The 25,735-nt window shown below is 38.0% G+C and overlaps 1 protein-coding gene across 1 annotated transcript in view; it reads left to right on the top strand.

Annotated features, from left to right (window-relative positions):
- SPEF2 (sperm flagellar 2) overlaps positions 1-25,735 on the top strand; it is a gene marked incomplete at its 5' end in the record, with an annotated part of 163,657 nt that overhangs the window by 73,776 nt on the left and 64,146 nt on the right. Inside the window, 7 exons of the mRNA XM_082623316.1 lie at positions 2,537-2,645; positions 3,678-3,835; positions 6,747-6,911; positions 10,646-10,720; positions 17,599-17,747; positions 21,951-22,078; positions 22,162-22,300. Of these exons, the coding sequence (XP_082479442.1) occupies positions 2,537-2,645; positions 3,678-3,835; positions 6,747-6,911; positions 10,646-10,720; positions 17,599-17,747; positions 21,951-22,078; positions 22,162-22,300 (923 nt within the window). The remainder of the gene's footprint in view (positions 1-2,536; positions 2,646-3,677; positions 3,836-6,746; positions 6,912-10,645; positions 10,721-17,598; positions 17,748-21,950; positions 22,079-22,161; positions 22,301-25,735) is intronic.

Here is a 25,735-nt window from a genome sequence, read left to right as displayed (position 1 = left end):
CAGGGAGGAAGGGCGAGGGAACTGGCAAGCAGGGTCCATCTAGAGAACAGCAAGTTGATCATTAGGACTGAGAGGCAGCAGGGTGTGGAAGAGTGACAGAAATGAGCCTGGAGGGTAGGCAGGGGCCAGCTGAAAAGTCTTGCCCCAAGTTAAAGTGTTTGAACTTTATCCTGAAGCCATGTGAGGTCACTGAATTCTATTAAAGATGAGATTTAATGCAATTCAATATGCTTTTCGTAATGGTCATTCTAGCTGCAGTGTGGAGGATGCATTGGAAGGGGAGTGAGACTGGAAGCAATGAAATGAGTTATAAAACTATCACCAACTGAAAAGCAACAAAGGCATTAAGACAGCTAGGGAGGCAAGGTAAAAAGAGTCAGCTTCAGGTGCTATTTAGGGGGAAACTATAGAACTTACTGATCAGTTGGGATGGGGGCATTCATTTTGTTGTGAATGTAGTGCAGGGAGAGCAGGGCGACTTCAAGTTTCTGACTGGCACAATTTTTTGAATGATAATACCATTCACTTAGACAATATGGAAAGAAACACAAGAGTTTCTTTAGGGACATGTTGAACTTGAAGTACCTGGTACCTATGGGACTTTTAAGCTAAGATATTCAGAGCGCAGTTCTATAAATGGGTCTTGATGTCAGGAGGGAAGTGTGTACTAAAGTTAAGGGCTTGAAGGTGAAACAAATCATCTAGGAAGAGAAGTGTATTTTAAAAAACACCCAGGATGACTGCCAAGACGGCCAATGGGGAGAGCAAAGGAAGAAGTGTTTAGAAGCAGCAACTAGAGAGAAAGGAAGAAACCCAGGGAGAGTAATGTCATATAAGCCAAAGGAGGACAGATTTTCAAAATAAAGGTGTTATTCTCTCCTCCTCCCAGACCAGTGGGCTGGGGTCCTGAGGCCTGGGCTGGGGTGTGGGAGCCCAGTCATCAGCATTGCCTGCAGCATGGCCCTGCAATGCTTGGGGTCCGTGGGGAAGCCTGAAGGATGTCACCACAGGGAAGCAGCCTTCATGCAGCCAAAGCCAAGTGGCCTCAAAGACTGAACATCAGTCCTGCCAGGGCTGGACAGAGAGGAGTGGCCCAGACTCAAAGCCAGCTGGTAGGAGACCAGGAGACCTAAGGAGAAGCTTCAGCCAGTGTGGGAGCATAAGCTTTTGTCAGAAGGGAAGAGTAGGTGGCTGCCTGGGTTTTTAGCCAGTGTCTTGGGCCATTGGTCAGCCTGAGAGGGAACAGCAGTGTTCATAATATGGGGAGAGGTACTGAGAGGCTTTGAGTGCAGGCTCTGGATGGATAACTTTAGTCACTTATAGTGACTGAAAAGAAATATGAGGGGGCTTCTAGGGCTGATAATGTTTGTTTCTTGATCTGGGTGCTGTTTTCAGTTTGGGAAGTCATTGAGCTGTATAATCATGGATGCATTCTTTTTGGCAGGTATAGTTCAAGAAATAGTTTAAAAATTAAAAAGAAGTTCAGAGCTTGGAATTAGATTGACTGGAATCAAATCCTTTCTCTGTCATTTATGAACTATGCCATTTGGCACAATTTTAGAATCACAGTCCTACTTCACAAGTTTTGTTGTGAATATAAAATAATGTAATACAGTCTTCCCTCAGCATTCATAGGGGATTAATTCCAGAACCCCCTCGGATACCAAAATCCAAGGATGTTCAAGTCCCTTATATAAAATGGTGTGATATTTGCATTGAACCTATGCATATCCTCCCATATACTTTAAGTCATCTCTAGATTACTTATAATACTTATTTTCCTCTTTTTCTATCATGAATGTAAAGGGAGAACAATTGATTGCTATATCCTGTGAAGGTCCTTCATTTTCTTGAACACTATTAATTCGCTCTTCAATGTTCTCTTACATTGACTGAGTAATCTAATTCCTTTTAATCTAGTTCAAGGCTTTTTTTCCTCTTTATGATTTTCCATTTATTCTGAATTCATGAGTATTCTGGACTTTGTAACTTAATTCTGAATAGGACTCAATCAGAGAAGTTGAGATCGTTGTTGGTTTTGGTCTCTTGTCGTATACTCCTTTATGTCTCTTCTAGAAAAATAAAAAAGTTTAGAAAGAAAGATAAATCACTTTATTGTAGTGTAATATAATATCCACAAATACGTTGCATATTTGACTTTATGGCCACCCTGCTATTTCATTCTTAGCTTTTACAGCATGGTGTTGATTTTCTAATTGTTTCCTAATTTGTTATTCATGACAAACCATCATTTTTTATTCTCATCTCTTCATGGTCAGTCCCAAGACACTCTACCTTAAAACTACAGTTCCTCTTTAATGTTGTATTTTACCTCCTTTTCCCCAATTTCCAAGGGAAAGTTGGATACTGATCCCCAAACTATACTTTTTCAACATTTTGTTAAACATTTTAATTCATATTGGACCAAAGGCAGAACCATGTCTATTTGACTTTCTTGTATCAGTACCTTTTAGCAATGCTACTGCAACTTTGACTGCTTTAGCAAATTGTCTAATTAAGTAATTTCAATACATAGCTGAAGCATTTTCAAGTAAAACTCCTCATGAAGACATCAATCAACGTGTAGCTGCTAAAAACCAAGATGTGGATGAAGACCAGAATTTAAGAGATCAAATACAACATAGGTTAGTTTAAAACTCAATGTCTTGTTTCTTGTTTCTTACCCTTTGAACAGACTGACAACTAGTCACTTTGGAATCATCAGATCTAGAAAATAAATGTATTTCTTAGCATTCAGTCTTTTACAGGTAAAACAAAACTAAGTAGCTTTGATGTTGAGTGAAATAGTTATGTGTTAGCTTTTATATTCAGAGCACAAGTCATCATAGTCTGGGATGAAAAGAATTAAATCAGGCAATATTTCCCTTTATGGCTGCATGAACTTACAAGTTCATTATATGGAATCCTAATTCAGCCCTCATTCAGCAAATGCCAATGAAGATCATGGAATGTCAAAGAGCTAGGCATCAGACAATAGAGTGTAATTCTAAAACTACTTCTGTGTTACTAAAATGAAGTTATGCTTAAAAAACCTTCTTTCAATCGTATGCAATTTGCTCATTGGAAAAAAAATTAGACAAAATTAGACAATTTTTTGAAACCTTAAGAACTCTAAAAATACGAAGTGAACCAGGGAAGAGGAATTTGAGCTACATTAAGCCTGTCTACTCTTGGAAGACAAGACTGTTTCAAAAATCATTCCAAGAGTATATTTGAGTAAAGCAAATAAGTTAGAACCATCTATACTTACTCAAAGGTCTCCTAAACTTCTCTAAGGAAAAGTAGATGACCTATGTGGCCCAGGCTGTAACTACCATCAGAAGGGGGTTCAGAGTTTAGTCTGCTATGAGTATAGGTGATGTTTCCTTAGATCTTCACTTAGAGACATGAACCCACACTAAAGGTTTCCTGAAATGATAGAATTGCCAAAACTTCTTTTACTCATTCATATACCTCAAAATATATGGCTAGACAACACTAAATGATTTCTTCTTTAAAGTGGATATTATTTCATTGCCTGTAGATTTCTTAAAGTTGCTTTTTCAGATTTTTTTGGCAGCTTATTTTTTCATTACATACATCAGATAAATCATGCTTAATTTCACTCTACTATTTCAGTCAATATGTTATATTCATATAACATTTTGGTTTTGCAGAATTGTAGGCTTCTTGGACAACTGGACTTTATTGGAACAATGGTTTACAGAGCCAGAAAACATTCTGATAAAAATTAATGCTGACATAGATAAACAGTCTTTGTGCCAAAAAGTAAAGGAAATGTTTATGACTGAAATAATGAAAAAAGAGAACAAAGGTAATTACAGTTCTTTATAATTTTGAGCTTATATAACGAAAATGTGTGGTTTTAATGAATTTAGGAGGAAGTGAAAATGCAATTGCAAATTTCTCTCTTCTCTTTGGATCATACCATCTATAAGTATCTTCTACCTCTGATTTTAGCTCTCCACTGCAAATGTTTCTAAATAAAAGATTTTTCTGTCTTCATTTTAATTTAATTTAATCAAAAGAGGTCATCTTGCTGAAAGGTTGTTTTCAGGTAAAAAAATAGCAGAGTTAAAATTAAGGATGTTATAGAGAAGGGTAAAGGTCTCGATCTGTTGACCTCAGCATTATAAGGAAACAATGAGTGAATTATCCTTTTAGGATGAAAACAGTAGACAGATTATTCCCCCCAAATCTTCTTGTGTTGGTATGAATTTACTGACTATTAACTACTTATTTATAAGCCTGCTCCTGGGTGCATCTCACCTACATTAAACCATCCCGGCCTCCTTCCTCCTTCATTCAACCAATAATAATTGCCCATTAACTTTTCATAGTATTATTGGAATTTGTTATTGAAAGGAATTTTAGGCTCATACACTGCCAATGCCAGACTTCAATGGAGATTTTACCGTTGAGAGATGAATTCAGAAATAAATCTTTCCCTTTTGTTTATCAATCACCCCTGACTATATTGACAACTGCAATTTCTTGGTATAATAAAAAATGGTCAAAATTAATAATATCACAAGGATTCTAAAACTGCCTTGGTAGCATGCTGTCTCCCATCCCTAGATTTATGACCTAACTACTATAATGTATCGGTGAACTGACACCAAAATAGTGTATAGATATAAGCCACAGTCACCTTGGGGACCCAGGAGCTCACACTTAGAAAGACAAACATCCACATCAAAATGTTTCCTCCCCAAAAACACCCACGTGAAGCTTTCAGACAAAACAAAAATCAACCCATATATTATATAAGAGGCTTAACATGTTATTTAACACTCAGAAATTAGGCTGAGAGGAGGGAGGAAACCTCTAGGGTCTTGATTGGGAGGCAAAAGCAAACTGATTCTAGGCTGTAGCTTCAAACATCTACCAATTAGAATCAGTGTTTTTGCCAGCTATCAGACTCACTTCAACATTTTCCTAAAGATTTTACATTCTGATCATTTATTACATTAACAGACTCTACTGCCACTTATTTAAGATTTACATTCCAATCAGTTAATTATTTTTAATAAATATTTTGTCATTAAAATAATAAACATTTACCTAGCCCAGTGCTCTGTATGAAACATCTTGATTAAGCTAAAAACAAAAAATAAAAGGATACGGTACTTCTATAAATATTCTGCTGTTTAAAAATGATCATAATATACTGTTAAGTAGGGAAAATCAGGTTATATTTAAATGGTCCCTTTTTTGTTTTTAAAAGTATGTCTCTTATTAAATATGTAAGCACAGAAAAGAGTCTGACAATTATATGCTAAGAAAAAACAAAATTCAACCCAGTAAATTCAAAGCTCTAACTGGCCTTGTTCAACTATTCCTGAACTGGGCAGCATCCCATCTAACAACTAGAAGGCAATCCATGGAACAGTGCAAATGGAAGGCTAGTTTAGATAGGAGGGTGGGGCAGGGAAGTCATTAGCAAAAGGAGGGGGGTATTTTGGGCCAGGACATCTTCTTTTTGGAAGAAGGCAACTGCAGGGGTCTTTACCATGCAGATTGCCTCTTCTTCTTTGTGGGGGTGGGGATATGTAGAGAGGACCCACATGACAGATCACCTCATTGGTGCTGACCAGAAAATTCCAAGCTGGTTGATTAAAATTACATTTCTGAAGAAGGTAGAAACTGCAACTGAGGCAGGTAGTAAGTCTAGGTTTGGTATCATGGGCTTTATTTAGCACAAGGGATGCCATTTGGGGCCTGTGGTTTTCTCTTTAGCCGTACAATCCTTGATGAGGGAGAAGGAGGACAAACTAGACCTTCAGGAACCAGCCCTGCTCCGCCCCTCAAGCCCCTCGGGCTGGCTGTCTGCTCTGCCTGGAGCACACATTCCCTGAACCTGTTCAAGTCTTTGCTCAGATGCCATCTTCTCAGCGGGTCTACTCTGCAAAGCACTCTGGTTAAATAAACTTTAAGAGCTGCCCCACACCACTCCTGACCCCCTTTACTCTGTTCTATTTAGCTTCACAGGGCAGTGATTTTTCTCTTTTGTTTTACTTTTGTATCTCTGGCAACCACAACTGTGCCTAGCATTGTTCGTATTATTATTATTATTATAATTACTGACAGTACTAGTGTAGTTTTACCTTATTGTTATAACGCTTCCTTTTCTTCACGGCACAACTCAGATTCAATAAGTAGTTGCTTCATGAAAGAATGAAATGCTAAGACTTAGTTGTGTACTGAGCACCATTCTAAATGCTTCATATGTATTTACTCCTAGATGTCGGTGCCGCGCATTTTTTTTCCCTTCCGTGTCCTCCCGACCCTCACCTCTTCTGTCACATCACTCTTCACCTTCTCTTTGTACTTTTTCACCTTCTTTTTCCCCTGGAAATTTTGACATAATTTTTTATTTTTCTATCGCAACACACCAGCTACTTCTAGACTGTTGGTTTTACACATGGCACAACAAGCCTTCCCACCTGATACACACACACACACACACACACACACACACACACACACACACACACACACATCATCCCCATCAGAGGCAGGGGAAACGGCATTTCTAACCAGGCAGAGAAGACTTCAAATCCTAGTTTTGAGGACTGAATGATTTAAAGGAGAGCCCTAAAACATGAAGTTCACCCTAATTCAGTAAGAGCAGTTTTATATTAATTTAGGTTTATCTTAGTTCAAGTGAAATAGTAGGTGTCTGGAGCCGCTAATAAAGGTCCATTCTTATCATCCTTTTGAAGTGAAAAAGAAATTAGAAGAAAAGGAAGCTGAGGAAAAAGAAGAAGTTTCCCCAACTGAGGTTACATCATCTCTCCCCCCTCCTCCTGAACCAGAAAAAGAGAAGGAAGTCCACCCTCAGCGTGAGCAATCCAAAACTCCTGCTGCAAAAGGAAAACCAGCATCAGGTGATTGACAGAACGATTTCTAATCCTGTTTGCCAGTTTCTCATTTTCATTTTAGAAAAGAATTATAAATTATAGTACCAGTCCATTTATCTAGATTCAGGCTTTGAGCAACTTCAGTCATATGAAAGCAAGCTGTCTGCTCAGATGAAGAGGAAAAGCAGTAGTCACGGCTGTCACAAAGCGGAGGTACTTTACTGTGTGGGAAGGAATGTGGAGTCCTCACACTCAGATCTACTGATTAGAATAAGACCACAGATGAGAGGAGGGAAGGCGCAGAGAATACCAGAAGGAGCTTAGAGCAGATCAAGAGGACAGACGACTATTTGCAGAGTGATAGAGTTGTGCTTATGTAAAAAGCGAGACCATCTTCAGAAAATGAGAGTTAGCACAACCTGTTGTCCACAGGAATAAGGAAACGTACCAAGAGCATTCTTTAGAGACTAAAATTTATATGTAACTGTCACTCTTCAGTGCTATGAGATTATAAAAGGCTAGAAACAAGCACCTGACATCTCAGTAAACTTGTATATTTATAATATATAACATACATGAATAGAGTTTGTATAGAGAATATTTTTTAGCTTAAGTTCTTTCTAGATCCTTAACCACTAAGGACCATTAAGTTAAGTGGTAGACAATATAATGACAAAAGTAAAATCCTCAACTGTTGAAATGTGTGATATTGGGAGAATGCCAGGATCAGTTTGGTGCTGTGTGTATGAAACAACTGTGGCTCTAGTGGCTGGTTTTAGCTTTGTAAGTAGCTGGCTGTGCAGTTACACAAGTCTACCTAGGTATTCTTGATATTGTGTCATGATTGCATTTCTAAACTCCATAATATTTCTACTTCATGGAGATTTGAGATGGGTCTGATTTTTTTAATTAAATTTATTTATATTAAACAAATACATTTGAAAACTTTAATAACATATATTATGGTCTGTTAAAGACCATTGTACTCCAATAAAATGGGGCTTAACTAAAGGCAAAATACGCAAATTCTAAAAAAAAACTATTTTATCATATGAAACAATAAAGCACAAAGCAATTAATTAACCATACATACTTTCCCCGTTAGAAGAACAAAGCAGTGGTCTGAAGGACAAATGGAAACCTTAAAAATGCTGTTTAGCCAGGGGAGACAGTTTCCACAGAGGTTCAAGGGAGCCTGGAGTTACCCACCTAGGCCTTTAACCTATGGCCGTGGCCTCCCCTCCCTTTCCTCCCCTCGGCCTCACAGTCAGGAGTATCTGTGGATTGGAGCCATTCCCTGAAACCCATCTTTAGCATTTCTGGTTACAACACGGTTCAGTCTTTAAATTTCTTGAGTTTGCTCATGAAATTAAATAAAATTGTATACTTGAATACTGTGCATTGGAGGAATAATAAAGCTATTGTTGCTTCAAAGGGTGGTTGTATCTGTCTCTTTTTTCCACCAAGGGCAGGGTTAGTGCCTGATCTTTAAAAATGTATAGAAGAATTAATGCCCAGGGGCCCAATTACTGCCTTCCAACTGCAATGCATCATTGCAAGGAGATCTCAGTGCTAGTAGATGTTGATGAGGCAATAGCGCAGGCTGCGCCGCCCTTACAGCTCAGGGAAGCTGGGATAAATGATTTTAGGAAGGGAAGTTCCCAGGTTTGTTTATTTTTATATAAATAACTTACAGTTTTTTTCAAAAGAACATACTTGCAGAACTAAAAGCCGAAGGCTTCTGAACAAGCCCTAAGCAAACATCCAATTACAATCTCCTTTAAAAGTTGAGAAGAAAAGAGAAATTATTTACTAAAAAAAAAAATAATAAGGGTGGAAATAGGGTAAAGAAGGAAGCATAGTGCACTGAGCACTAATAGTCATTTTGTCCAAACATAGTTCTACATTGTATATGGGTCTGTTGACCCGAAACAACTAGACTGCCAGATATTTCTCCAGCAAAGATGGGTTTATTCAGAATTACCAGGAAGTTATAATTCGGGGTCTGCAACCATGGCAAGCCATGTGCAAGTCTCTGCATGACAAGGGAAGGAGAATGCTTCTATAGGGGGGAAAAGGAAATTGGAAGGGCCATAGTACTTGATGAGTCCATGGCTTTTCATTGGCTGAGTCCTTGCCAGGAAAGAAGAGGAGTCTTCCTTCCTCCTGTTGGGCGATGCTGTCCTCTTAGGGCATGAGAGCTCCCCCTTCTGGTTTCCTGACTCTATTTATTTGTGCTTTCTGTTTATTAAGTTTTTACAGTTCTGTGTTTTATATCTGCTTCAAATGCACTTGAGATTAAATTTGAAAAACTTCACAGTTATGTCCCATTAAAGGGTTTATTATCAAGTCTACTACCAAATGTCAGAATTTAATTTAAAACTAAAGTTCTGAGTGTGACAAAGTATGGTAGTGCTTGCTATCCATGCTTCTAGGAATATATTTTGCAATTTCAGAATACATTTTGGAAATAATTTTTAAAAATAGGCAGAGTGCATGCTATCCCCAGCAGAAATTAGACTTGCTCACAATATTTTATAAGTTCAACGTCTTAGGTGTCTCTATTTTTACCTCCTTTGCTGTTGCCTTTTGCTAAAGTTTAGAGCTAAATGGTTGGTTACCCAGAGTATTGTTATTAAAGGATCTCAGAGCTTATCTAGACTTTTTTTATTAAGCTTATTTCTAAGAAAAAAAAAGCAACTAATTCAAATGTTTGGATTTATTTATTTATTTATGAATGAGTTTGGTGTTCAACTATTTGGATGTTTAAAAGTCCTTTTATGGAGGTTAACAAAGTTTCAAGTTTAATCCTTTCCCTCACTTGTCTTATTTCTATGGGATCTTGGTTTTTGGAGCTGAGATGTTTAAATGTAAGTGATATGAGTTATGTATTTCCACATTCTTATAACTAACACTTCTAAATACAAAGAATAGGTCAGATGATCTCTCCATCACAAGCATTTAAATTGTCCCATATGTGCATTCTTCCAATGAAGGAAAACAAAACAGAACAAAACTGTAGCCCAGGGCAAAGGGAGGAAGACGACTGAACTTGTTTGGTAAATTATGTGGGATGTAGTGATTTTTTCAAAGAACTAATTATTATTTGGGATACCTTATTGACCTCCAGTTCATCAGTTTCCCATTTTCCCCTTTCCAGCATATTTTTGAATTAGATTCCAGGGAACCCAGAGTATATATTCCCAAACCATCCTTTGCATTACAAGTTACAGTCAATACACAGTGGAATGTAGAAGTCACAAGGCAACCAAGTGTGGGGTCAATAGAAGTTCAAGGATGCTCCATAGCAAAGCAATGTGGTTATTTAACTCTTCTTCAAGGTGTTTTGGCATCATTCTTATCACAGACCCAGTTGTCTTATTGTATAGGGATCATTCCAGTGAACTATATCCAAATAGAGCCATCTGCTTCAAATGGACTTGGAACTAACTTTTAAGATTCTGCAACTGTGTTGCACTAAAAAGTTTACAATCAAATTCACTACCAAATGTTGATATTAAGCTTAGGACTCAACTTCTCAATGTCACAAAATAGAATAGTACTATCAGGGTTGCCATTCAAGAAATTTCAATCCACAGTCTGTCTTCAGATTAATTTTAACTCACAGTAAAGGCCTAAGCCATTTTAGGCAGTTCACAAATATAACTGTTTTTGAGAAATAGCATTTGATTGCTTACAAATCATAGCCCAGAATATTGAAGAAAATCATCAATGATATTTATGTGTTGAATTTTGTTTAGAACCCTCTCATGGTAATCAAGAATATCTTCAGGAAGGAAAAGGGAAGAAAAGTGAAACTTCACTCAAAAGAAAAGGTACAGATTAAGATAGATATGATTAAATATAATTCTGCATTTTATAATTTTCAGTGAAAATAGCTATATTTATGTAGTAGTATACACTGAATACCTCTCTCAGGCATTTGTAAACCATAAGCCCTTGCCAATAAAACAGAACCTCAGTGTTTCTGTAGCCTGGGTCTTAGCAAAGGTCCTGCTGAGAAAAGTGATGCTTGTGAGGAATAATTTAGAGAATATCTAAGATACAGAATATCCATTCATCATAGATATTATAGGTGTTATCCTTGGGCTAAGCTATGCCATCAGAAAACTACATGCTGAACCACATTTTCTTGAGTCCCCCATAGAATTGCTTTCACTGATAAGCACTTTGATATAAAGTCCTCAACACAATAGCAGTGGGGGTAAAATATTTATTATACCAATATTAACCTGGTATTTTATTTTCTGAAGGGATAGTGTGCCCATTACATCATTCAGTCACCCCTATGTGAAATCCTAGGTGGGAAATTTCATTCAGAATCAAGGAACTGGAAAATCTTTCTTCCTCTGCATGGCTAGATAATTAGCACCTCTAAATGATAGCACTTCCTTTTCTGTTTTGGCTGTCTAGAAGTAAAGAAACAAATTAGTGTCTATAAGATTTTAGTATCTGTGCAAGGACCTAGATCCCAGAGTCTGCTTTCTAATTCCTCTCCTGGTTTTGACCTTCTACTTTAAGTTGTATTCGTCCTGACCCTAATTTCTTTTTTTTTCTATTTTATTTTAACTATTTCTGTGAAATAAGGAGGATAAAATTTTGTAAATAATTGATAGTTGGTAGAAGAAAATAGGCTTTAAAAAGCATATTAGTTAGATTGTACATTGAAGCTGCTACACCAACCAATTAAAGATTGAAATGCAGTTATGGACACATACAGTTGACTTTTGCAGGGTACATACAAAGGGGGTTGTCATGAAGTATGTACCTTTGTTTTTCATTACAAATTGCCAGTGTAGTAGCAGCCCAAGATTGTGCCATGTTCACAAAATGATGGGCTTAAAAGGATCTTTATTTTGGCATTTAAAGATGCATAACCATGATTCTCAAAGAATCTTACCCTTCTCTGATTATATGACCTGATAGGCATATATAACTAGAGTCATTGGTGAGCTAGCACTGAGATGAAAAATTTACCTATAATTTTGGCTATAATTTATGCTCTACTCTATCTCACCTGTTTACAAATAGGAGAATAATTTTCACATTTACACTATGCATCCCTTGCTTTCTTATTGTGATAAGCAAAAGCAAATGAAGGATCATCATAGAATCATCAAAAATAGGAATTAAATATATTTATGCATATTAGGTGCCAAATTGTCAAGTTAGACATAATAATTCACATGCTTTGAGAGCATCCTTAGATGAAAGTGTACACACTCAAACCATAAGCAACTACAAGTTCAACCAGTAAAATATATATTCACTGGAGTCATGCAGTTAGCTCAGTTTAAGTACCTCCAAGAACTTTCAAACTTTTTTTGCTTTTATTTTACTATTGTGTTTCTATTTCCATAAACACAATTTCTACTGTGTTCAATAATATTTGAAATAGGTAAACTCTCGATCAAGATTTAGAAGTCTTTCTTTTACATAGAAATGCTGTTGTTTTGGCATGTATAACAGGATTTCCTTCGTTAAGAGGAAGTCTTAATGATTTTAATTCTTAATATTTGGAACTAATTCCATTGGGGGTGAACAGTATTGATTGGTTATCTGTTTACCTCACAGGCTGTTTGACACCAATTATACTGAAAACATCTCTTATGGTTTGAGGAACCATCTCCTTTTTCCTTCCTTCAGACTTATCATTGTTTCCTGCTATTGGCATCTTTGATTCATCCTTATTTTTCTCTGTGTATTAGATCAATCCCAACCTTCTCCCTCCAGAATCTTGACACTGAAATGCCATTTTCAATTGTATTTATGGTGTTCTTAAAGCATTTCTTATTATCTTCAAACATTTGCCATGGCCCCATTTTACTCCTTCATAATATAAGGGCTTTTCAACTCTATGACCTTACGTAGGAGGTGTTAATTAAGGGCTAAATGAAGAGTTTTCCTTAATCAACCAATTTCAGAAAATGCTGAGTTACACCAAATTAAAATGTTTTTCATCTCAACTGAGATAGATGTCGATATAGATATGTATCTCCTGTAATCATCTATCTCTAAGGCAGTAGGAGATACACTATATAATATCCCAAAACATTGTAGCTGCAGAGCTCTCTCTTGGAGGGGTATCCATTGGGACTAGAGCTCTGTGGAATAAATGTTTGGAAATCATGTCCTCTTTAGTTCTTCTGGCCTGCCCATGTATTAGTATTGGGACTGTTCCAGTGCTTGCCTTCTGATCTGACTTAAAGTTTAAGTGCTACCAGGCCACGTAGCAACAAATGTTATGTCAATGTTATAAACATTAATGACAGTTAATTGGAAAGACATGGAAGAGCAAAGAAAAAAGATGAAAGTGAAATGGAATTGAAATACCTAGATGCATCTACTAACATGGTAGCTCTTTAAGCTCAGTCCTGGACCAGCAGCATCTGCATTACCTGGGAACTTATTAGAAAAACAAATTCTTAGTCCCACCCCAGACCTACTGAATCTGAAACTCCTGGAGGGGCCCAGCAATTTGTGTTTTAATAAGCCCTCTAGGGAATTCTGGTGATCCCTAAAGTTGAAGAACTACCATATTGATGCCCAAGACTTATTGTTCTATTTTAGCCATTGGAATATCAGAAACATTCAGTTATTTCTAACGTATTACTTATAATATGTCCTGTTCCCCAAAATATTTAAGTTGGATTACAATTTTAAAAACAACATGTATATAACAATAATTTGAAATAGAAATAAAAAGCTCTAAGTTTTTCTAAGATTAATTTCTAAAATACATTTTTTATCACCTGGGACCTTAAACAGAGGAGAGTATGTGGTGCAATGTGCAAGGTCCTAATAGATTTTAGAACACATGTAAAACACATTAGGTTTCATCTGAAAGTTGGTGCCACACATCAGAATGTTGATGATTAATTTACAATCATGGTTCAGATATCAAAATTCAACAATCTCCTTTGATAATATAATTCACAATCAGAGTAACAAACTACCTCTTATGGAGTACCTACGCCAGGCACTATACAAGATAATTTTTATAATCTTGCATAATCCTCATAACCACCTGTGAAGTATAAATGATCATTTCCCACTTCAAAGATGAGGAAATGGAGAGTCAAAATAAATAAGGTAGGGCTTCCCTGGTGGCTCAGTGGTTGAGAGTCCACCTGCCGGTGCAGGGGACACGGGTTCGTGTGCTGGTCCGGGAGGATCCCACATGCCGCAGAGCGGCCAGGCCCGTGAGCCATGGCCGCTGAGCCTGTGCGTCCTGAGCCTGTGCTCCACAACGGGAGAGGCCACAACAGTGAGAGGCCCACGTACCGCAAATAAATAAATAAATAAATAAATAAGGTAGTGTTTTGTTAGGGATCATTAACCTATGAGAAGGGAAAGTTAGAGCCTCTTTACACTTTGGCGAATGTAATCAACACTCCATATTAACTCTCAACACTATTCTCATAGCTTCCTTGGATTTTGCCTTAATACCATCATCTAATATAAATGAGTTAAATAATATTATTTATACTCTTTAGTATGAGTCTTTCAATGAATTGATTTCTCAGACTGTAGCTTTTAATAAAATTTTCACCACAAGTAGAAAAATTAAATTGTAATTTAATTGTAATGCAAGGTAAATAGAACACAGTCTTAAAATCAATTTATGAGCCAAGCAAATAGTATTAAAATAACTACTCTAAAGCTTGCAAATTTCTAAATATCAATCTAATGAACACTTTTGAACATGAATTACATCAATAGACACTAAAAGGCAATAAAGTATGACAGTCAAATGCATGGAGTCTGGAGCCAGCCTGCCTGGGCCGACATTCTAGCTCTGCCATTTACCATACAAGTGACTTAGGGCAAGTAACTTGACCTTAGTGAGTCTCAGTTCTCTCCTATGTAAAATGAGGTCATAAAAGTAACTTCTCTGTGGCCATAGTAAGGAATTAGTAAATATACAAAAAAGCAGCTGGAACAGAATCTGGCTCAGAGTAAATGGGGCTAAATAAGTATGGGATATGATTATTGACTCCAGACCAAGTTATTAAAGACTGTGGGCAGAAAGGGGAATCCTTTGCAAAATTGACTTAAGGAGTTTCCAATGCTTATCACTGAGTATAATTATACTAAAATCAGGTCCAATAAAGGATTCCAAATAACCAGTCCTCATTACTTTATAGTTGTCCACGTTCCGTATCTCCAGCTCCACGTAGACTAACAACATGAACTCTAGGACACCAAGGAGAGAAAACTTTTCCAAAATACCTTCTCAATAGCGATTTAGAGAATAAGCTGATTCATGTTCCATCTCTGGCTCCTTACCTGGCACTGACCTCTTTCTCTTCCTGGCCACGTTGCTGCAGAGCAGAAATTTTCATCTTATCCAAGGTATCCTGAGTCTCCACTTCAGTCACCAACCAGAGTCTTTTTTCGCTGAACCAAGGCAATAAGAAAGCCATCACTGTTAACCAGTCTTCTAACTTCTACCTAGGGAAGCCCTTAATTAAGCCAGATCCTACTAGGAAATATTTTAAGACTGAAAGGTAATAATAATGCCTTTCTTTAAAATAGATCAGACTTTTCACATCTTTTCCTTCTTCCTACAATCCTCTCATCTCCCTGAGTAGTGACAACTTAATCTGAAAGTGTTCTAGTTTTCTTAATGTCCCCTCATCAATTGATGAAATTTATTCTTACCTTTACTGAGCTCCTACTATGTTATTTTCTTTGTTCAAGCCTATTGCTCTATTGTTTCAACTTTGACCATTTCTTTACAGATAAAATGATTAAATAAATCCCATGTCCTAAAACTGCATTTTTCTTTTGACCTTATTTTATTTATACTTGTTCTCGCTCCACGTGCTTCTGTGTAATACCATTAGGTTCTTATAACTGGACAAAAAAAATTTTTTGCTAAAATCTATCTTTACTATATGCTAAGCATAGATTACTCTCCAGAATTTTATGCATGAAGAATGGCCACACTGAGGACTCAATAATCCAACTTCCAAATGAAAGCAAATACTTTATTAGAAACTGAAGTCTTCATATGGTTGCATGGGTGGTGCAAGGAATGACCCTCATGACATTTGAGATGTCGATAGATTTTGTTCAAAAGTGGCATCTACTTTCACTCACTGTGACATAGATACATTTTTATTCATTCAAATATTTTACCCTTGTATTTTCATTGTTAACAATTAGAAAAAAGTTAAATGAAATCAAAGCACATCGTCCAAAATTGTTCCCTGGCTCCCTTAGTTTTCACTGAAGGATCATGATATGTAAGAAAAGAAGAAAAAGGAACTCATTCCAGTCTCACGTTTATAATTACAAAGTTTTCCTTAGGAATTCTCCTTTGAGAAATTCATCTTAAAGTGGCCATAGTATTATCACTTTTATTTCACCAGAGATTCAGTTCAGAGAATGAAAAATTATCATATAGAAAAATATATCAAGTTATGAACATTTTTGGTTTTCACCTGAAAAAAAGATGCTCTTAAATTTTTCTAATTAACAAAACCTAGATGCAACTTTAAACTTGTAGATGACGAATACTGGTTTTAATTGTATAAGTTGAAGTCATTTAAACTGTTCATGCGACATAATTAACAGTATCCCCTCTACTTATAATCCATATATTATAAACTAATATAAAAGTGGAAGATGTATTTACTTTTCTAAACAGCATTATCATTAAATAATACTCATTAAAGAAATATATTTTGGGGAAAGAAAGTGCTGCAAATTCTGTAGGCATCTATAAACTGCATCTAAAATCTTAATAAGGAAACTGAAAATAAGTGGAATTTAAACTGACTGAATTTCCAAACTATAACTTTGATCCTTTAAGGAAATATCAGTGCTTTCTGAGTTAAGGTAGTTTGATCAGTCACAAGATCTTTCAGACCATAAATGTACTGCTTCGCGAGTCTGGATTCCCCCCGGATGTTCTCACAGAGAGTGGGGCACACGCCCTTTCTGGATTTTGAGCTGAAATTAGGCCTCTTTCTCTTCCTCCTCCTCCTTCCTCTCTCTTTCCATTCCCTCTCCTTCTCTCCCCTCCCTTCTTCTCCTCTCTGCCCCTGCCCATGCCTTAATTCAGCCAGACCTATGGCACAGCCGTCGCCTTCATCCCTACACCCTGACTGTAGAAAGAGATATAGTTTCCCCACTCAAAAGCCCTCTGTCTCATCCAGGGAATGTGGGAATATTCACGAGGTACCCCTTCTCCTCCCCTACATCCCTCACTTACTCCTACAATAGCACTCTTTCTCCCTGCTCCTCCCCTGGTTTTCGAAGAACCCCAAGAGCACCGCTCCTGTTATAGCTACCCTCTTTCTCATTCAGTGTGAGTGTTCAATTTGCCAGTTTTTGCAATAGTAAATAAAATACACTTTTCTCTGGTGCCTAAACTTTGTAAAAACCATGTGTTCATTGTGGAAGCAAGGACAGAGATGAAAATAAAATATCAAGTTGTTTTCCATAGCTAATTGGACAAGAGAAATTGCATTGCTGTAAAAAAAATTGCTGTTGGTATTATTGGTTAATTTGGGGGCTATAGAGAATGACGTTTTTTATTTTTTATTTGATAAGGCTGCCCAAAGTTGCTTAAAAAGTAGTTAATGAATTGCCTGAGATCCATGACATCATAGGTTTATCCATCCACCACACTCTGGTCCCATTCATCTCCTTGTAATGGCATGATTTAATATGCATGTTTAAGGTTCTCCCAGAGGAAAATCTCCAGGAGGGAAAGTTCCAGTAAAGAAATCACCTGCTGGCTCTACAGGTGTGTCACCTGCTCCAGTAGTGCCACCCCCATCTAAGCCAGGATCAGAAGAATGGGTTTATGTGAATGAACCAATTCCTGAGGTACGGCAGTTTAGACTCAAGCTAGTAGAATCTGTTCTTTCTCCTCTTTATAGGAAGATTCACACCATTATTTGCACCATCCAAAAGGCCTTTTGTAGCTGGTAATATATATATTCATCAAAAAGCCGAGATGATCTTTTGAGAATACTCACTGAATCACATCCCATGCTTTCTCTCCTCCCTAAAGTTTCTGAGTCATGCTTTGAGCAGCTGTTGCGTGCTGCAATCAGGGGAACAAATGGGTTCTTTGAGGACCAATTTTTACCCCAGGGACAAGCAGAGATGCAGTTTCCTGGAAGAATATCTTCCCCAGAACACATATCCAGCAAATTATAGCCCTCCAACCATGCTCTCATGCCCACAACATAATGCTTTCAAGAGAAGTTTAACCCCTGACTTTTTAGAAATAGAAGGAAAATTTTGAAGCTAACTAAACTAATAAAAGAACAGAGGGCTATCTGGCCTGAACTCTTTAAATGGGTACCCTAGTGTCAGGCAAGGAGATGCCCACGTGAGCCCTGGAAGCTCCATTCAGTTCTTTATGCTCTGACAGCTGCAAAGCCCAGTTGTCACCTAGGCAAATCAGGCTGCTTTAATAGATACATCATCTTGGGAGAATCACACAGAATGGTCTTTCTTTTAAAACCTTTTTAAAAGACAAAGAGTTTTTTTGAAAGACTCAGTCCCTGTCTTCTTAATTCCAGTCCTCCATGGTTTCTTACTCTTATGAACTCTTAGCCCTGACCATCTGTGCCAGGCACTTGAGACCCAATCATGAATTGCAATTATTATTGAACATTCCTAGGGAAATGTCTTACTTATCTCCTCAATTAAATTGTAAATTCTTTGGGGGAGGGTAGGAACATGTGAGACAATTCACTGTATTCAATACAGAATCAAATACAGTGAAGAGTATGTTAGAGATTCTTGATAAGGCTTTGATGAATTAATTAGCATTGAGGGAGAAATTAGAACAGAAAATATTTGAAGATGAGAACATTAAATGATAGAGTTACAGATGTGTGTAATTACTATCACTCAGCCAAATAGTAGCTACTTTGAAAAAGAAATATATTCAAAAACTGTCATAGAAGCAGGATACAGAAGTGGTTGTTGGGAAGGAGATAAAATTTAAATGATATTATTTGGTAGGAGTTGGAGAGTGAGGGACAAAAATATTAAAATCTAATCCTTAATTCCAAACATTGAACCTCTTGAGAGAAATAAATTCATAGAGGACAAGAGGGAAATAGAGAACATGAGTGAAAAATAAATATTCACACTGAGATATGGCATCAGCTTCCATTGCAGATCTTCTAGTCAGGATCCTGGCAGAAAACAGAAGATAATTTAAAGAAAGTTGAATAAAGGATGATTTATATGTATGTGGCCAGTAAATGAGAAAATCTACAAGGATTAGATTGTTACCCTCAACAAGAGATAGCCCGGAGCTCTTATGGCCCCTAGGCCTGAGAAGGTGAGGACAGGGAGCAGATGTCCAGACCTCAGGAAGACCTGTGCATGGAGAAGACCACCTGCCAGGGACTGTGGCCTTCCCAGAGGATGCAGCCACCCACAGTGACCAGCAGAGAAGAGCAGGGAAGCATATAACTAGACCTCATGTCCTTCCTGCTCTCATATCTCTTAATTGGGAGGTGGAAGGCAAGGGAGTTTCCGGAAGTAGTTCACATGAGTTAGGCTCCTAGAGCAATCACTGAGTAGGATGGAGAGTGAAGGATGGGGAGTTGGTCTGGGGGGACGATGGGAGGTTATACAGCCTGGACCTCTAGTTACCTAAGTGAAACCAGGTAGAGAACTCCTTTTTGCTACAAGCAGAATTAGCCTAGAACCTGGAAACAAAGCACGCCACATGACCTACCCTAGTCCTTTTCTACTCTAAGCTTCTCACACATGAGCTGCACAGCTTACCTACTAATGGAGAGGAAAAACAGATGCCCAGTTAAATGAATTTAAATTTCAGATAATCAATGAAGTATATATAGGCACCCTATACTTTATCTGGCAACCCTAGTTCCAGGCCTTCCAGGGACTCCAGATATATCTTACCTCAATAGGCATGGGGAAGGAGACAGAGTGAGAGAAAGAGGGGGATTGCTTCCATATCTGGCTCTCTCAGGTGGAGGCAGCAACCAAGTTCAAGGGAAGCCTGGGTCCTTATCCCTTTGCCAGCCCCAAGGGAGGGTTCAGGGACCACCAAGGAGGCAGTGGAGTGATATGTCTTTGCTTTCTAGCTTCTGAAGCTTGGAGGATACTTGCTTTGGCTGCCCAATTTCCTATTATGCTTCAGTCAATGAAGAGAAGACTATTTAATTGGAAAGGATAGGTCTTAACATCTAGTCACATCACATAAGTTCAAGTGCCTAGACCAAGAAAAATAACATCCCAGAGAATTAAATAAACTACAGATGGGACATTATTGATAACTCATAGAAATCACAGAAGATATGGGAGAATCTAGAAGACCAGATGTGAGTTAATGACTAAATGTTTAACAAAAGGTGGACGGGATTTAGTAGCATACAAGACCAATGATCCAGACGTTAATCCCTGACAAAATTGGAAAGAAAATTATTAAACACATGCCTCTGAGCACTTGTAACATACAAAATGATCACCCAGAGGTCAGACAGGTTTACTAAGACTAAGTCCTGTTGAACTGGCCTGTTCCTTTTCTTTGATAACAAGGTTGAGTAGGTGGGTCAGAGAAGTACCATGAACATAGTATACCTTGAATTCAAAATAGTATTTGACAATTTCTCATGAAGTTCTTGTAAATAAATAAGAACTGTGAACAGGATGTTAGTTCAATTAGGTCCATTCCTAGGTGGTAACTCTCCTCGCACAGAGTGTTAATTAATGACTTGAAGTCACCAGGAAGGAGGTTTAGTAGTCAGCTTACTTAAAATGGTCTTCAGCACCACTCTGGATACCACATCTTCTAAGAGAGAACATGAAAAACTAGAAACCAGAGAGGCGCTCTAGGTAAGAGAAAGGTATTAAAATAATTTCAGAGGAGTGTTGAAAGAACTGTAAATGTGTATGATAAATGAATACTTGAAGTATGATTGGACATAGAACCATAGGCCTTTAGAACCAGATGAAGCCATCCAGTCTCCTGAAAATTTAACTGATGATAAAATTGGGTTCGGGTGACTCTGCTTACACCTATATTAACATTTGTTGAGTACCTGTTATTTGCAAATACTGTACTAGATGTTGGAAATACAAAAGCAAGTGAGTTTCATCCTGAATTCCAGCCTACTTCTCCTCACCAACGTCTTCAAATATTTGACAGGCTGTCATAGGGAAGATGGTGTGAATGTAGACTGTCCTACAACACAGGAAGCATTTTCCACTAACACAAGTTGTGTGACCCTGGAGGGGCTTGCATATCAGTGAGGTCCACAGAGATTGGATAATCTGTCTCTAGATCTCTTGGCATTTCTCAGTTGAAGAGGAAGTTAGCCCAGATGACCTCCAAGGTCCCCATTGCGAAGTCCCTGAATCAATAAATGCACAACCAATAAGGGAAAAATTAGTACAGCAAGTTTATATTAAAATATAATATGTATCTTCAATTTTATTTCAATTTGATTACTTCTTACTTTTCATTGTTTATTTGCATCATTAAAGATAATGTAAAAGAAACTTTCTGATTTTCATGGTGCACTTTACAGCAAAGGTAAAACCTCAAGGGAGAATTCAGAGAAATAACTCAGCATCACCCTGACATGAACCCTAGGTGTTCTCCAACTTAGACAAAATGTGGGGTCTGTGATTATTCAATTCACTCATTCAATAAATATTTCTTGAGCACTTACTATGTCCCAGACACTGTGGTAGTTATAGGAAAAACTGTTTAGTGGTGAATAAGATAGTAATTCTTCCTGGTTTCATGAGACTGCTGTTCTAGAGGCGAATATAGACAAATAAATAAGCAGTTATAATTAATGCCATCAGTTCATCAGTTCGCAGAGCACCCTGCGCTCAGACATGAAGAATGATTTGAAATAGGAATTAGCTGGGGGAGGGAGAGGAAGGAGGAGCAAGAAGTTTCACAGAGATGCCTTAAGTGGCTGCAGTTGCATCTTGATCTTCTTGCTTAGTAGTGCCCTTTTGACTCAATTACACAGAAGAATTTTCACTTTGAAATTATGATTTTTATGCTTTACCATTTAACAGGAAATACGATCATTTTTAGTACCTTACTGGAAACTGATAGAAAATTCCTATATAAATTCCATCAAAATAGTACTCAGGCACCTGAGAGAAGGCCAGCATATGGTGATTGCTTACTTATATGATGTTAGGTAAGTAAAGTTTCCAAAGTTACAACCGTGTAGTTTACAGGTGGGACATATAAGCTCCATCTGATTCTCTGAATGCCTTACAGAACAGGTTTCCAGCAGTTTCTAAGGCGTCCGGACCACAAGCAAGATTTTGTATCTCAGTGGCAGGCTGATTTCAACTCTCTTCCTGATGACCTGTGGGATGATGAGGAAACGAAGGCTGAACTACACCAAAGAGTGAATGTAAGGGAATCCATGACCCGCAAGGCCAGAGTTTCCACACTCTCGAATCTTGTACTTCAAAAGCCTAATTCATCTCCTTCTTACTCTCATGAGGTGTGAGGATGAGGGGGGAAATGGTTTGAACACCAACCTGCTGACTTTCAAGAACAATCGCTCTTCTGTACTTTGAGTTCAGAATGAGAATATGGTAGCCAATGCTTCTGGAAGGAGAAGCCAAGGCCAGCAGTGCAAGAGCATTCCAGGCATCTACTTTGTAGACTCCTAAACCTTTTGTTGGGTCATGTAAGTGTGTCCAAGCCTGGTATTAAGTACGTGCCTCTCTTGGATACAGTTATATGGCTGGTTGATGTCAGGGAGAAGGGGAATGAGAGAACATCCCAGAAAGCCTGAAGTGTTGCCTCTATCGAATAGATCCCTTGAGGGAAGGTACCAAATCTCATACATCTTTGTATTCCAGCAGCACAGTGCCTGGCACTTGGTAGACAGGCAGATTTTGATAAATTCACAAATGGAGTATATTACCCTGATGCTTTAGAAAAGGTCCTCTGATGTACAAGAAGCCTGATTTCAATCTTTTGTCAACCTGATTTTCAACCTTTTGTCTTTCCTGTGTAGATTTACAGAGCCCCTTATCCTGTCAGGGGAATTCTTTCCCCTTCCACAACCTTAAGTATAGGCTACTAGTAGTCATATCTGATTATAATCTCAGTATTTATTTGTCAACAACAACAAATTCCCAAGCTCTACCCCATGACCCATTCATCTGCTCTGTGAATATTTATTGAGCTTCTACCATGGTCCCGGCACTACTCAAGGGGCAGGGGATTCAACACTGAACAAAAAGCCTATGACCTCAGGAAGTTTATGTTCTGGGGGCCAGAATGCAAAGGATAAGCAATAAACAAGTAAATGTATAGCGAGTATGTCACTGATAATATGAGCTACATGAAGGAGGAAAGCAGGGCAGGGAGGGAAGGAACCTTGATGTACCATTTAGTATATGGTAGTTGTAGAAAGGCCCACTGAGAAGGCAATATTTGAGCAAACTCAGGACAGGAGAGATTGAATGAGATAAGCCGTGCAGATTTTGGGAGGAAGAGTGTATCAGGCATAGGGAAAAGCGAAGGCAATGAAGAGGGAGGATACTTGGTGTGTTTGAGAGCAGTTGGAAAACCAACTGGGAAGCTATTGAAATTAAGTGAAGGCATTATGGTAGCTTGGATGACCAGGGTCCTGGAGGGTTTAATCCAGGAGGTATTGCACTAATCTATGTCACAATAAACTGAAGTCTTTTATCTTAGACATTCCTCAAATGGTAATCGTAAAACATATCTGCCTTTCCTATCTCTTTCCTGCCTATTCACAATCCTGGCCCTCCTGTATTCCAAAAGTACCATATGTTTATTATAGACAGATTAGATATTTAAAAGAAGCAAAATTGGAAATGACAAATCCATAATCCTATTTGCCAGTAGTTAACCTCTTTATTCCTGGTAATATTCCTTGTTCTTGGCTTCTTTCATTCCAATCCTAAGAAGTTAATGGAAAGGTTCTGCTATCATGTTGTCCTCACTTTACTATTAGAAAACCAAGCCACAGAGACACTGGCACTTGCTAAGGCCTCTCAGTGAGTCGGGAGCAGAAAGAGAACTAGAAACAAGGTCCCAGGCTCCTGCTTTTGTACTTTCTCCTCAACTGCTTCCTCTCCTGTCTTTTTAAAATGTATAAATGTTTGAGGAACAGAAGCCAGTCCTCACTGGATGTCTGATATAGCATTTGTGGAAAGACCAGGGAGACATCAAGATCAGCTCTAAAAGAATGGCGTACTGTTCTGATATTAGTGTAGAGCTATAAAGATGCCTGTGATGCTTTCACTTCATGTGAAGCCCCCACAAGATAACAAACCAAAATGCTAAGTGTTCCATAAACACAGCATCACAGAAGTAAAATCCACTATAGGCACTGGAATCAAACTGCTTGCGTTCGAATTCCTGACTTCACCACGCTGAAACCATAGGCAAGTGACTCAACATCTCTGGGCATCAAATTTCACATCAGAAACTTCTCCCTTGGTTACTGTGGGGATTTGTGAGGTTAGCAACGTCAGGCACTTAACACAATGCCCAACACACAGTAAATGTTCAATAAATAATTATGATCGTGAAAACTGTCAAGTTTTATTGGACTGTATATATTTTCTTAATGAAATTTTAATTAAACAGATATTTTATTGCTATGAATAAGATTATGATACTGTTTATAACTGAGGAATTATTGTGTGCTAAATACTGTGCTAAGTGCTTTATAGGCTTAGGCTAACTGCAGCACATCCAAAGGGTAAATAATATCCCCATTTCACAGGTCAAGGAACTGAGCCCTAATCTAGTGGTACAGACAAGACCAGAGGCTCATATCCTGACTCCACCACTTGCTCATAATGTGACTTTAGGAAAATAACCTCTCTGTGACTGACTCAGTATCCTCATCTGCAAAATGAAGAAAATAATAGGACCCAAGGTGGTTGTGAGGCATTAAAATGAGTCAATATAAGTATAATGACATATTCTGAACACTGACACACATAGAAAGGTATCATCAACATTATTCCTCAGGATATGGTAAGTAGCAGAGCTGGGATCTTTAAAAGATTTTTTTTTTCACTGCTAGCTCTGCAATACAAAGCTTATTTTCAGACAATCCTATTTCTTGGAGAATGACATGCTCCACTCATGATTAATTAACAAGCCTATGCCCTCGGATTCAATAAAGCAGCATGTTTCTTACACCAACAATACACCATTTCCTCAAAAATTCCCTGAAAGGTCTTTTGTGGCCAATCAAATCTTGTGAGGAAGGATTAGAATACATAAAACATAGCCCCGCATGAGTAAAGTAAACTGTGGCCAGTCAAATCTTGTGAGGAAGGATTAGAATACATAAAACATAGCCCCGCATGAGTAAAGTAAACTGTGGCCAGTCAAATCTTGTGAGGAAGGATTAGAATACATAAAACATAGCCCCGCATGAGTAAAGTAAACTGTGGCCAGTCAAATCTTGTGAGGAAGGATTAGAATACATAAAACATAGCCCCGCATGAGTAAAGTAAACTGTGGCCAGTCAAATCTTGTGAGGAAGGATTAGAATACATAAAACATAGCCCCGCATGAGTAAAGTAAACTGTGGCCAGTCAAATCTTGTGAGGAAGGATTAGAATACATAAAACATAGCCCCGCATGAGTAAAGTAAACTGTGGACCTGGGTACAAGGTGTGCCGAGGGGGGGTTTAGAAAGTGAAGGCCTGACAGAGCAGAAGCAAAATAAATATTTGTTGACCGAAGGGATAAAACATATGAGTGTATTAGGTCTAAATTTTCTTCAGGCACATTAAGACAGGCAAAGGATTTTAGTTTTATTATACGGAGGTCATCTGAGCCG

This window comes from Mesoplodon mirus (genome assembly GCF_964341445.2).
Source record: "Mesoplodon mirus genome assembly, chromosome: 5".
Taxonomy (NCBI): Eukaryota; Metazoa; Chordata; class Mammalia; order Artiodactyla; family Ziphiidae; genus Mesoplodon; species Mesoplodon mirus.
Note: the sequence above shows the minus strand (reverse complement) of the source record. Positions and strands in the feature narration are given on the sequence as shown.